Consider the following 14,048-nt stretch of genomic DNA (forward strand, 5'->3'; position numbering starts at 1 on the left):
TTGCTGGTCGTGTGTTTCATCTTAAAAACAGAAACAAAACAAAGGTATAAATTCCTGGCTGCAAATTTATTTTGCATCCAACTGAGAACATTGTACAATATTTCCATTATTCTTCTGCAGTAGGTGCTCATGTATAAATATTATATATTCAGGCTACTTGTCAGTCGCCAAGTCTTTAATGTGAGTCCTGGTAAAGTCCCAGAAGGTTGCTTGTCCCATTTCTGCACTGGGTTGAGATCAGAGCAGACCAGACAGTCTTTTAAGGAGGACGTTCTGGTCCTGAGGATTCATGGCATCATAGACGTCCAGCTCCAGGGAGAAGGTGGCGTTACCGGATGTTAGCGTTCGGAGGATGGTGGAATAGCCCTTTTTTTAAAAAAAAAAAAAAAGGACAGAAATGGGTTTGAATTATAAATAACTGTAAGGTGAACCTAAAAGCTACTGCAGATGAGCAAAAATCTTGATCATACAGTTGTATTGCATGCAAAAAAGCCTTCCAAGCATTTACTACTAAAACAAAAAGAACGGCTCTTTGCCACATTGTTATCTTCGTCCAGAATTTCCAGATCAGTGCATCCCTGAAAGCTACAGACAACATGTTTGAATCGTGTGTCCACTCACCATCATCTCAGCCAGGGGCACATTCGCAAGCAGCACCTTGTTGTCATGACGACTCTGGATGTCTTGGACGGTTCCTCGCCTCTGAGCCAAGTCCCCCAGCACGGCGCCGAGGTGCTCCTCCCCGACAGTCACCTCCAGCGACATCAGTGGCTCCAGCACCTGATTTCCTGCTAGTTTCATGGCCTGCGTGCGAGCGACCAGAACAGCCGTTTACCCATCGATAATCCTGACGTTTACGTTTATGACAAAAGAAGCTGTGATGGGTTACCTTAAGCATGCAGCGAGACACGCAGGCTGACACCATGGCGGCGGATGTTCCTGGTTCGACGTTGATGCTTTGGATCAGCGTGGACACACCCAGTAAAGGATAACCTACCAATGGACCTGAAAGCGGATGCAGGTATTGAATAAACTCAGAGGGCGCCACTTCAAAAAGCACAGTCTGGCAATATAAAAACATCTGGAGACGGTCTTAAATAATCGGTGCGCCTCCAGGTGTTTGGCAGCCCTCCAGCTCCTCCCAGCAGCCCACACACAACATTCAGCAAGTGTATTTAGTTTGCATGTAGCACCCCTAGTGGTAATATTTACATATTGTGCATTTAAGACTAAAATTAAATAAAAATCTAAGAGCATTTTGCAATTGAGGCCCCAGGATGGCTTTGCAAGAAAGTAAATACGTTTCATTCAGTGATACCTTGAAGGTACGAGCTGTGTACTCCGTTCTCCACCGCCTCCTTCAGTTCTGGTGACAGCTGCGTCTCCAGTTCCTCTGTGAGAGTTACTTCACAAGAAGCACTCGCAGACAGGATGTCCACAGGTCTGACGGTCAGCGCCACGGTCACAACATGTCGCCTCTCTCCAACAGTACGGTCCAGCGTATCTACATTAGAAGAGAACAGTATATAGTATGCTGTTGGGAAGAATAGTTTCTCCCCCACAAAGACTTTAAAAATGTGTGTGTTCTTTGTACCTGTTGTAGAGACCTCATGGAGAATGGTCTCCCTGTAAGCCACCTGCAGTGGTCCAAGGTGAGTCTCAATGCCGTACTCTCTTCTGATTCGATCGTGGATGATCTCTATGTGCAGCTCTCCCATCCCACACAGAACGGTCTGAGGATGTAGAGTGACAAGACAGTTAGTTGACTCATTGTGGCAGAAGCTCTGGTTTAGGTGGTCCTGGTTAATCCCATGATGGTATTACCTGGCCAGAATCGGGGTCAACTCTAACTTTAAGACTGGGGTCTTCTCTCTGGAGGCAGCTGAGTGCGTGCTCAAGATCTACAAGGACGCAATACAATGTGTCGGTGACGGGAAGCTTGCTGGAGCATATATAGCTAAAGAAATATCACTTTCACTCACCAGCCTGTTTGGCCATGGTGGGTGGTTCAATGGTGCAGAAGAAGACTGGATCAGGGACCTCCACCCCTGAGAGGACCACGCTGGCCTGCTCACCACGCTTCTTCCCTCCTCCGCCATCATTTTGGGCTCTGCGGGCTGCGGCTGCTGCTGAAGACTTCGATGAAACGATGGTGTCCCCTGTGACCGTCTTTAATGAGAGTGTGAGATATAAACTGAGCGTAAAAAATCTTCCAAATAGAAACTAAGAAACGTATGAATGTATGATGCAGTACCTGCTTCAGTCCCACAGTCAGAGCGATGTTTCCCGCTGTCATCGAGGGGATCTCAACATGCTGATCCGCGAACGGCACCAGCAGCCGGCTCATCCTCTCACTACACACAACGTGACACACAAAAATAAACTTTTGACATTTCACAGTCATGATTTTGGTAAAAACTGACTAGAGGTTAACGACATTGACGTACATGCTGTTCCTGTTGATGTTGTGGATGGCAGATTGTGGTTTCAGAGTACCGGAGTAAATCCTAAGAAACACCAGAGGACCGCGCTGCTTGTCATGGAGAACCTTGAAGGCCAGAGCACACAGGTCGTCCTTGTACCACCGCCTGTGGGATGATTAACAGAGTGCGAATAAGCAAAACATGTGTCTTAATCTCAACACTCTTTGATTTGTGTATAAAACATCCAAACAGCAGGTGATATTTTCCTTGGTTAAGATCGATCTCAACAAAGTAAAGAAATAAATTAAGAGACTTTGCTTAATAGCAGTGGATGTTTCAATACTTATTTTGTAAAAGAAACATTGCATAAAGGAAGAAAATATGAGATAAAATGGTAATAAACTCCTGGAATGCAAAACCTACAGAAAATACTCATGCTCAATACAATCATGCTGGAATTGTCATAAGTTGTTGGTTAAAGAAAATCACTTACACCAGGTCATGGTGTCGTTCGTTGGGGGCAGGCAGGTAGGCAGCGACGGCGTCTAAGAGAGGCTGAACACCTTTGTTCTTCAGAGAGCTCCCACAGAGGACGGGGACGCCTTTACGGGCCAGAGTGACCCGCCGCACAGCCTCCTGCAGCTGAGGACACATGAGCACCATTCATTCTGGATTCTCAAATAACAAAGCTGCTTTATAGGCTCCTACTGTGGCACCATGCAACACAACACTTACTCTGACGGAGGGGACGGCATCGAAATTGTCGCCAAAATCCGTCAGCAGCAGTTCAGCAAACTCATCATCCAGATCAGCGACCTGCGATGAGAACAGAAATATTAACCAGAGAAAAATTAACTAATTGTGAGCGCTGCTGTAAATGTTTTGAGGTGTACCTGCTCAATTAAAGCCATCCGGGCCTCGGTGACCTCCTGCAGGAGTTCAGGCTCATCCGACAGGTCAAGAGGTTTGCTTTCAAACTTTCGTCCGTCATCTTCTGAAGATCCGAGCTTCCAAATCAGCTTCTGGTTGGTTAACAGGTCGACAACACCGGAGAAGCTTTTGCCACTGCCGACGGGAATCTATGAAGCAGGAAGGTGACACTTAATGACACGCTGACAGATTTAATTTCTTCGTATAATTTGATAACAATTTTTTACAAAGTTTACAATTTTACATTTTTTTTTTACATTTTTTTACTGTCATCATCTACTCAGCACCATCCTGACAAAAAGCTGTGTGATGCGAACAAAATATTTCTGAAAATTTGAGAATTGGATTACACCAGAAGTATGGAGCCATTTTATTGTTTTTGTTTTTTCCCCTTTATTTTATGCTTTAAAACATCAGAAATATTCTGTGAACTACGAAACTTCCGCTTATCCATTTGCATTTATTTTTTTGCTTATTCTTGCTGTGTATTTCCATCAGCCTACCTGCAGGAGGACTGGGTTGGCTTTCAACTTCTGTCTTATGCTCTCAATGGAAAAACTTAAGCTGAGAAAAAAACAGAAAGACAGTTTCAGATTATTTAATTTGTTGTGAAATAAAAAGATGAATTGTCTTTGGTTGGAATATTTTTTTTCACTCACTTTGCTGCAGGCTTATCCATCTTGTTCAGGAAACAAACACAGGGAACATGATGCTTCTCGGCTTGTCGCCACACGGTCAGAGTCTGAGCCTGTTTTCAAGGTCAGAGGAGAAACCAGCTATGAAACACAGCACAGGACAGGTTCAAATGAGAGGAGAAGCAGTTTGAAAGCAGCGGACGAACCTCAACGCCAGCAGAAGCGTCAAACACGGCAACTGCTCCATCAAGAACACGAAGTGCCCGCTCCACCTCCAGAGTGAAGTCAACATGTCCTGTAATCACACATAGACAGACAGACGGTCATATTTGCGTGGCTGCTCCTTCTCAGAATCAGAATATAATATTCTCACAAGGACGTCACTTCTACCTGGGGTGTCTATAAGGTTTATTCTATAACTTTTCCAATCAAACGTGACGGCTGCCGACTGTATGGTGATGCCACGCTCCCTCTCTTGAGCCATGAAATCTGTGACTGTATCTCCATCGTCCACATCTGAAAGCAACCGAGTCACAGAAATAAATGAAATGTGTAGGAACAAACAGGTAATAAAAACTAAATTACGTTAACATCTTATTTTTGCCATCCTACACACCTCCAAGTGCTCTCGTGTAGCCAGAGTAATAAAGCATCCTCTCTGTGGTCGTTGTCTTCCCCGCATCAATGTGAGCCATAATGCCGATGTTTCGGATTCTGCAGACACAGTGTGGGAGTTAACGCAGAGCCTTCAACACATTCAAAACTAAAGAGCAGAGTCTGCAGAGACGAATTACTTACTTGGATATATCAGGATTGACCACTGTCCGCAATGACTTGACATCATCTGTGACAAAGAAAGAAAGCTTTCAGTCAAATATCATAAGTTCTTTTGTATGTATGACCTGATAAATTCTTCAGGATGTTCATCCAGAAGAGCTCAGAAAATGGGGGAACTGTGAAAATCCATCTGCTGATGAAGATCATGTGATATGATCAGAAGCTCAAATACTGAGTGGATGCTGGTGCGCCCATGTTGGAAAAACATGTAGCGAAATATCCCCTTTTAGATGGTAAGTAAAACATGATACAGTGTCCTCTATTGTGTCCTTGCAGTGGACAAGACGTGGTGAATCTCCTCTCTTAAATACACATACTTCACAGCTTTCTGCATTCATAGCTGGTGGCTGCACTTTTTTTTCGCCCTGCCCCCAAGAGTCCAGCGCTGAAACAACTAATCGTATTGTATGATTACCAGATAATCCATGAAATATCTGTCAAATATATCTGTGAATGTCTGGCATTTTTACATGATAGGTGACTGCATCCAGTGAGTGATGATCAAAATTTGAATCATTTACTTACTTGTTGAATCAATTAATCAACTAATTCAAACATTTCATTGGTAATTATTGATAACTATGGATCTCATTATTAAAACAACGTACCTGGAAGAAACCTGTAGTGCCTCTTTAGCTGCCAGCTCAGTCGACACCTGCAGCACTGGAGCCCAGCAGTGAGCAAACACCTTCCCTGTGAACGACACCGACAATGTTATGAAGCCGACATGATGTTAACATAAAGTAGCACTGACAGCACTTGGTTTTGCTGGTTATATCTCACCCAAATCATCCTGCTTAAAGTCCAAAAGGCTTTCACAGACAACTTCAGTGTGGTTTTATAAGTCAAGCTTTACACTCAGAACCAGTCCGAGCCTCAGAGGAACCACTGTGGAGCGACATTGCTCTCAAAAGATGTCAGCTCACGTGTAATAGCGAAAACATGACGATAACAAATCAAGGGAGCCTAATAGCTCCAGCCAGTGAGTAAACACTAAATGTATCCTGGAATGAAGTATTAAAATGTCCTACAAAACGACATCATTTCTGCTGTTTAATGTCACGCTTTTGTAATGCGCAGCTCCAAAACACGTCCCTAGGAACAAGCGTGTCCGGCTCATGTTTTCCGGCATCGAAACACAAATGTCCCCGTCAGGATAAGAAAACGTAAGATTGTTTAATACAAGTTCTCGAAGTTAGCCATCGATTATTTATTAAATTATCACAAAGTGAAATTGCGTAATTTGTCCGTAATAAGCTTCAGTGTCACGTTACGTGTCCGTTAAGCCGAAGCCGGTCAAATTAGATCAACGGACAAGCTGCTACTTCCGGATGACGCACTTCCTCTAAGTATCGGCTGCGGGGAAAACAACATCGAAAGGACCCCAGCCCCGAGTGAAAAACACCGAATATTCTGCGTCTGTACCAACTGCTACCACACGCGACGTATTCACTGTATCACTTAACATCTTACACACAAAATGGTAAGAAGACAAACCTTTAAAATTGCTTAGTTTGACTTTTATCACGCTGTTTAACAGGTTAGCATGTTGTGTTAGCATTAGCAGTAGTTGACATGTGGCTCGGTGAAGTGCTGCTCCGCTCTGGTGTTGTGTTCAGTATTCACATTTAAAAGATTTGTCACCTGACAGAGATGTAGTTTAACTAATATGTGTTTGAGTTTGTACTTCTTTTTAAATTATGTTTCTTTTTCCACGTTTTTTCTGAATGTTAGCTTAGTTGTATGTGATCCATATGGTGTGAGATATTGCAAATGTCTGATCGGAGTTTAGTTTCTCAAAACGTCAAGTCCATGAAGTGCAACTTTGGCGTTGGTTGTCATTACATTTCATCCAGTGCGGATCCCTTTAGAGTGCCTAGCTGTGTGGGATAAATTATTTAATCTAAATTCACTTTTTCGGCAAGCTACAGACGAGCTGGATTGTTTTCCCCAACAATAATAATGGAGAGATGGATTGCTGCAGGGTTGCAGTCAGCAGTATCTTTTCTGAAGTAATTTCCAGAATACGATTTCCTTCACCAAAGTGACGCCTTCAGACAGCTTTTTTTGTCCAATCATCAGTCCCAAAAACAAATGCATTCAATTCATAATGCAATAAAATAGGGGAATGTACAGCATCCTCAAACAATCTCTGGCACTTTTGCTTGAAAGATGGCTGAAATTATTAAATAATAAGTTAGAAATATGTTGTCAAGTTAACAAGCACATTAGTGCCAAGTTATTAGAAAAAATAATTTAGTTGGATATCTTAAATGGAAGATGTTTAATACTGAAAATGACCTCTATTTGACTGATTGGATGTCACTTTTAAATCTTAAGCAGACTGTATTTTGGTCCACATTTGAGCTTTTATACTGACTGCATTGTTAAGGTTTGTAGTTTTTTTCTTTGGAACTTGGGTGTGTACATTTTTTATACTTCACAATCAGGGTGAATTAACTTGCACTTGTGCTTTATGTTTTATAGCCTCAGAACGAGCACATTGAGTTACACCGTAAGCGGCATGGCTACCGCCTGGACCACCATGAGAAGAAAAGGAAGAAGGAGAGCCGTGAGGCTCATGAGCGATCCCACAAAGCCAGGAAGCTGATTGGTTTGAAGGCCAAACTGTACCACAAACAGAGACATGCAGAGAAGATCCAGATGAAGAAGACGTGAGTATAGATGGAGGAAATATGTTTGCTCTTTAAAAAAAAATGGAAATTGCATCCAACAATCCTGACTTGTATCTTTGCAGCATCAAAATGCATGAACAGAGGAATACCAAGCAGAAGAACGATGATAAGACCCCAGAGGGAGCAGTGCCAGCATACCTGCTGGACAGAGAGGGACAGTCCCGGGCTAAGGTCCTCTCCAATATGATCAAACAGAAGAGGAAAGAGAAGGCTGTAAGTACCTAATCATCTGCAGCCCCTTTATCTATAACATTTTTAATTAACTAATTTTATAATTATGGTAAACATGCATAGTTAAAAAAGTCATTGGTTTCTCAACACAAATGTGTAATGTGTTCTGCAGGGCAAATGGGAAGTGCCCCTGCCAAAGGTTCGTGCCCAGGGAGAGACAGAAGTGCTTAAAGTCATCAAAACTGGAAAGAGACAAAAGAAAGCCTGGAAGAGAATGGTCACCAAAGTCACCTTCGTCGGCGACGGCTTCACCCGTAAACCTCCAAAGTATGAGCGTTTCATCAGACCCATGGTAAGACTGCTTTTAAATGTCACGGTCTTAAGCACAGCACAGATTCTCCCTGTGTATTTAGGATTAAAGTTGAAGCTGAGTGGTGCAATTTTGTTTCACATCAGTGAACACCATAATGACCTCCCTCTCTTTAATCCTCTTTAGGGTTTGCGTTTTAAGAAAGCTCACGTCACACATCCTGAGCTTAAGGCCACATTTTGCCTGCCCATCCTCGGAGTGAAGAAGAACCCCTCGTCGCCGCTGTACACCTCACTGGGAGTCATCACAAAAGGAACGGTGGTAGAGGTCAATGTCAGCGAGCTGGGCTTGGTTACACAAGGAGGAAAGGTTATCTGGGGTGAGTACTCGTCAGTCGATTGGTCTGTGTAGTTACACTGTCTTCAGTAATGTGTGTTTTCCCTACGTTTGGAGTTAATTCAGAAACATCCGTGTAAACAATCAAATCCGTCTTAGAAATATTGATGTAAAAACACTGATTGGAAATAAAATCAAGATAAAAGTGTTCCAAGATTCAGACATACATTTTACAGTGCAGCATTGTATTTATTATATAGAATGCATCAGTGTAGTGTATGATAATGTTGTAACTGAATGTTTCTTTTACTTCTCAGGTAAATATGCCCAGGTGACAAATAACCCAGAGAACGATGGCTGCATTAATGCAGTTCTGCTGGTATAAGACTCTTGACCTTTTTATACAGACTGTGCCTGGTAACTCTGAATTCACACGAGGAGTGTTCACTACAACAAAGAACACAAAGATGCAACAAGGAATGGGCTTCATGTCGCGGGACCATCAGGAAGATCGCTGATGCCGCATTTGGCAACACAACCGTATTCTGTAACAGCTGGAAGCTCGACAGAGAAGAAAATGGGGCAATTATTGTGTTACATGTGATATAAATAAACTTGATATGACTTATACGTTTTTGGACTTTTGTCTTTTTCTTTGCCTGCTACTAAAATACTCTATAATGCATTACAATAAGACCTTCATGTACAGTGAATACAAAACAGCATTATTTATCAGTCCTTGTTATAGCAGCGGCAGAGCTTTTGAGACAGTAACTCTGCTTTTATACTGAGTTTTACTACAAATGAGCTTATTTACTACCTATCAGCTACAGGTCTTTACTGCAGCCCCAGCCACAGCAGCAGGACTAGAATCCACCACATGGTATCAGCTGTTTGCCTTACATACAGGTGAGCAGTGGAGCTGGAGTTGCACTTTGCACTGTGGTGTATCACAAGCTATTTGATTATTACATCACTCCTATTCCAGTCCACGTCTCCAGCTGCCTTTTGAGTCTTTGTGCTCATCCACCACATTAAGTGAACAGATGAGAGTCCAATCTGAATCACCTGAGATCAAAGAGGAGAGAAATGTGTGCGGAATAACTGCTGCACTATATACATGTTTGGGAAAACTAACCTAATACATGGCATACGCATAGTTTGCATCAGCAGTTGTGTAAATGAAACACCAGAATATGTCAAAAACCAAGCACGTTTCAGGGAATATATTTGAAATTGAACATATTTATAATCTTACAAATGTAACGATAAAAACAGGCCCTTCTCCAAACTTTCAATCATCAGTGACAGCAAGAAAATTTCACATTTTATTTGCGATTTCTTAGTGTGGTGTGTTTTACAGCAGAGAATCTGACTGGTGTTTTCTATTTCACACCATTGATGTTTGTCCACAGTCCATTAGAGCTCATTCGTTAACAGGAAGCTGATCAACCACATAGAAAATACACCATGACATTTTTTTGTTAAGGTTTCATAACCTTCAGACATCAGAAACCAACAACACACTTGGTTTCACAATACAGGGGACTCTGACTTAAGACTTCTTCCTCTTTAAAGAGGGACTAATAGTGCAGAGCACTGTGTTTTGAAAGAAACCTTTTACCTGAATTTTAAATAATTGGATAGTGAACCACAGTATTATATACAATATCATTGAGGTTTTGTATTTTCAAGAATAAAAAGGAAAATCAAATTCTGGTAAAAATCATTGTTGTAAGAATTCTATCCTGAAGTGATACACAGTGTCCAGAAACAATATGACAGTAAGGCAGAAATCACATCTGGGAACATTTTACTATGGACACATCAACATCAATTTATCATATTAATCACATCAGACATTAAAGGTGTGTGGCTGCACGGTATAAAAAGCACTTCTTGCTAAAGTTGATTTCAATATGATACATTAAAAGTTACCTGCATCATGTATCTGAATGGTGGGTCTTTGCTGTAAGGCCACCGTTACATGTCAGTGAACCCATTTGTACACTTCGTAAAATTTCAGTAGATCTTAAAAAAAAAAAAAAAAAAAAAGGAAATTAAAAAGAATTAAGGCTCCAGAAATCCATGTATATAAAAACAAAAGCACAACAGTGACGTGTCAGACTTTCACTGACAGAAGGACAACCCCTGTTGGCTGCTGGGGTTTGACTTAAAAGTGGAGGTCAAACCCCTTGATCAGTTACACAGGATACCATTTCCAGTCGTATCATTTTTTAATCCGACTGGCGCTGTGCTCTGTAGGCCTTCTCGTTGAGTGTAAGCGAGATGCAACATCAGAGAAGGCCTGCGACATCCTCCTCGTCACCACAAGGTCAGACGGAGAAACCTCAGCTGAGAACTTCTAAGCCAGCCTCACTTCTTCTCTTTAGTCATTTGGCTTGTTTTTAAAAGTGCACATAGTGATCAAACAGCTGACTTTAACTGTAGTAGTCCAACTTGCTCTCTATCGTTTTGCAGCCTTTGACAGCGAACACTCTCTCGGCTTTTGGGAAGTAGACCAGATCTCTGGCCACCTGGTCGGCCACATTGTGGTCTGGCGTCACTCCTCTGGCTTTCATCTCGGCCATGGCACACTGGACGACGTGTTTGTACTCCAGAGGCAGGAACGGGACGAAGAAGTCCACCAGGTTCTTGTCAATCAAGCTCGTGTGCCACAAGCCACCTGAAGGAACAAATCCACAGACATGTCCTCAATACCAAAAATCTCATTTTTCATCAGATCTAGTTTCTGATGGATAATCATTCCAAAGTATAAACAGCAACACAAAGACGTATTTTAATAATTTTTACTAACTTTTCTTGTTGTTGAACACCGCTAAAGAGAGCGCTGTTTCCAGGTCTTTGAGCTCGATCTCTTCTCGTTGTTGTCCTGTTTTCCAGAATTCTAAAGCAGTCTTGATGATGCTATCCGCTCCAGCATTGCTGTAATACAACACATACAGATATACATCTTGAAGACCCTTTAATATCTTTTAGCACTGGCTTTGAGAGTGAAATTTAAGACATGCACTTCAAATGAAACTGGTCGTACTAACCTGAGGAAGATGAAGATGGCTTTCCGATAAGAAACTCCATCCAGCTTATCATAGTAGTCCAGGTACGGCTTTATGCTGTCGATCAAGCCGGGGTGCATCTTGTCCATCTCATCAAAGATGAACATGGAATGTGCGCAGTTGGTGACGTTGCCTTTTATCCACTGCTGCAACTGAGTCTGAGGTGAAACAACAGCACATATTTTTCTTAAATATCAGAAATCACCACACCTGTGAACTTCAATTTAAGGTATGTGGACTGATCATACTACCTTGTAGGTATCTAATTGACTCGAATGTGGGAAGTGAAGTTCAGACGTGAACACATGAACAAAGCTGCTGTCCATGCCCTCTTTGTAAATGCTGTCAGCGATCAGCTGACTAACAAAGTTCTTCCCTGTGCCCGTCCATCCATGCAGCGAGAGCACCAGCGGCTTCTTCGGGTTGTCGTTGCTCATGAATCCGTTCACCGCTTTCAGGATGATGCGTGACGCGATGTGCTGTCCAAACAGTTTGTTGTCCAGGTCAGCCTCGAGAGCTAGAGAGAGCGCACAGCAGAAAGTCAAGAGGATTAGTGGCTGACTGAAAACACCTTCCTCTGCATCTCCCTCAGGAAACTGTTCAGCCTCCTTTTTGTGTTGTGATCCATTTAGTTTTAAGGTGACAGTTATAGGAAAATCGCAAACAAAACTATCATAACAGCGCTGAAATAATTAGTCAGTGGATGGATCAGTTTTAAAAAGACTGAACAGTGAATCCTCAACTGTTTGAATGAACAACTGTTTTTAAATTCAATTCAATTCAAACTTTAATAGGTACACATCTTGTGGGAGGTCCACTATGTCGTTTTTTGTTTGTTTGTTTGTTTGTTTGTTTTTGCGGAAGAAATTGTAAAGAAGAGAAATCTTCACAGGTAAATATCTTGAAATCTTCATTGACTGAATTTTTTTAACGTAACAAACTCTCTTTGATTTCATGACTGAAAAACAAAGTGACCTTAAAGGACAACACAATTTCATACTGCTCTCCTTTGTTTACATGTGGCGGACCCTGCCACCTTACTAGCTTCAAACAGTGCTCTTGGGACCTTGCTGTCCTCTGAGAACATCTTGTTTATCCAGTTATGAAAAGCATTACCTATTTCTCAGTTTGTGTTGTTAGTATTCAAACCGCGAGTTCTCCTAAACAACACTGTGCCTCTTAGCAAAAAAATTCCACATTTTGAATTGGGAGGATTTGCTGCTTTATTTCGTCGTTTTTGATAATAAACTTCATATCTATGACTGTGTTGTTGAAGAGATGATTCAGAATTTATTACCCTCCTGGTTAAGTTTCGGTTTTGACGAGTCGAGTCGTGCCATTTTTATTTCCACGCAGACCGCACATTGTGTAGAACAGGAGCTTCTCCGTTTAGTATTTAGCGTCAACACAGCAACAGTGTTTACACATTTGAACGGCGCACATGCTCACCTGTTGCATTGAAGGCTATCCATTTTGGATCACAACTTTCATGTAAATAATTCCATATTGTCCGCCCGAGTGTTGCACCGACACCTATCACTACTGTTGTTGTGATCGGATCGAACGCGTTCACCAGCACGCCGGCTGTCGAAAAAACGTGTAAAAACAAAAACAAGTGTGCCGCTTTCATCGTCGAAACCGTTTAATATCTGACATCAATCGTATTTATCCGGTAAAACAAACATAACACCAGGGTAGAACCGCGCCGAACCAGCAGGGCTAACTAGCTTCTTTCTTTGCAACGCGGAACTTCCGTAGACGTCATAAACACGCGACAACACACAGCCAGCTCTGTTCAACACCACTAAAATCGTTTGACAAGTTAAAAGACGACGAACGTATTTCCAATAAAAGTATTACAATTTCATAGTCTAGAACACTTAATTCCTGACATGAATCGCATTTATCCTGTAAAAAAACCACAACAACACGGTAAAAACGCGCCGAATAAGCAGGCTAACTAGCTTAATTCTTAACAACAGACAACTTCTACATGCGTCATAAACACGCGTCATAACACAACGAGCTATGTTCAACACCGCCGGAAACGTTAGATAAGTTAGTAAACGATGCGTTAGCATTAAACGTGTAACAGCTGAAGTTTGTACAGTTTAGGTAATAGTTTTAAGTAAAGTTGCAATGTAACACAAGAGCCAGCTCGGCTAACCTTAAATAAATCGCTGATGTAAAATCACAATGTTATGTTTTAGGAGTGAAAACATCAACAAATAATCAAATATGGTGGCCAATGCGTTAGACAGACACCTCTCTGGCTTTACCTGTCCTGTTGAACGAAATCCACTCGGGTCGACAGCACTCGTGGAAATAGTAGAGGATGTTCTGGTAGCTGGCTAAGAAGCCCGTCAGAGCCGCAGCCATGCCAACGGCTATGCTGGTGCTGATGGGTTCGATCGCTTCTGTCATGCCGGAGCAGACGAGCATCCACAGCAGCAGGACGTGTCGCTTCCTCGGCTTCATTGCGCGAAGCTTCACCAAACTCAGCTACGAAGAGTGCGAGTGAGATGTGAGCGGGTCAAACCGTGTTTGCTAAAGCGGGCTGAGTAAACAGTGGAGAGTAATGGTGGCGGAGGAGGAGGCGGGGCGGTTGTCAGGCACATCCGGAACTGATGTGA

General features: G+C 42.3%; 3 protein-coding genes across 5 annotated transcripts; 1 reads left to right on the plus strand and 2 right to left on the minus strand.

Moving 5' to 3' along the window:
* Positions 1–47: 47 nt before the first annotated feature.
* Positions 48–6,022, minus strand: gfm2 (GTP dependent ribosome recycling factor mitochondrial 2). The gene is made up of 20 exons (XM_037116706.1): positions 5,609–6,022; positions 5,434–5,518; positions 4,787–4,832; positions 4,605–4,702; positions 4,379–4,504; positions 4,195–4,283; positions 4,013–4,101; positions 3,857–3,917; positions 3,317–3,502; positions 3,159–3,239; positions 2,917–3,065; positions 2,448–2,588; positions 2,255–2,354; positions 1,983–2,169; positions 1,825–1,901; positions 1,595–1,733; positions 1,319–1,504; positions 890–1,005; positions 622–804; positions 48–366 (listed from the first exon to the last, which is right to left on the minus strand). The coding sequence occupies exons 1-20, from the start codon at positions 5,615–5,617 to the stop codon at positions 238–240; spliced, it is 2,277 nt and encodes a 758-aa protein (XP_036972601.1). The 5' UTR covers positions 5,618–6,022; the 3' UTR covers positions 48–237.
* A 131-nt stretch (positions 6,023–6,153) lies between these two features.
* Positions 6,154–8,968, plus strand: nsa2 (NSA2 ribosome biogenesis homolog (S. cerevisiae)). Its single transcript, XM_037116710.1, has 6 exons — positions 6,154–6,308; positions 7,313–7,500; positions 7,584–7,734; positions 7,865–8,044; positions 8,189–8,381; positions 8,656–8,968. The coding sequence occupies exons 1-6, from the start codon at positions 6,306–6,308 to the stop codon at positions 8,721–8,723; spliced, it is 783 nt and encodes a 260-aa protein (XP_036972605.1). The 5' UTR covers positions 6,154–6,305; the 3' UTR covers positions 8,724–8,968.
* Positions 8,969–9,549: 581 nt separating this feature from the next.
* On the minus strand, positions 9,550–13,893 carry tor1 (torsin family 1). 3 transcript variants are annotated; one of them, XM_037117554.1, is made up of 5 exons: positions 13,695–13,893; positions 11,667–11,932; positions 11,398–11,573; positions 11,157–11,284; positions 9,550–11,024 (listed from the first exon to the last, which is right to left on the minus strand). In XM_037117554.1, the coding sequence occupies exons 1-5, from the start codon at positions 13,891–13,893 to the stop codon at positions 10,780–10,782; spliced, it is 1,014 nt and encodes a 337-aa protein (XP_036973449.1). In that variant the 3' UTR covers positions 9,550–10,779. The 3 variants fall into 3 exon arrangements, with proteins under 3 accessions (XP_036973449.1, XP_036973450.1, XP_036973451.1); XM_037117555.1 differs by lacking the exon at positions 13,695–13,893 and adding an exon at positions 12,865–13,248; XM_037117556.1 differs by lacking the exon at positions 13,695–13,893 and adding an exon at positions 12,713–12,823.
* Between the last annotated feature and the right edge of the window lie 155 nt (positions 13,894–14,048).

This window comes from Acanthopagrus latus, chromosome 12, assembly GCF_904848185.1.
Source record: "Acanthopagrus latus isolate v.2019 chromosome 12, fAcaLat1.1, whole genome shotgun sequence".
NCBI classification, from domain to species: Eukaryota; Metazoa; Chordata; class Actinopteri; order Spariformes; family Sparidae; genus Acanthopagrus; species Acanthopagrus latus.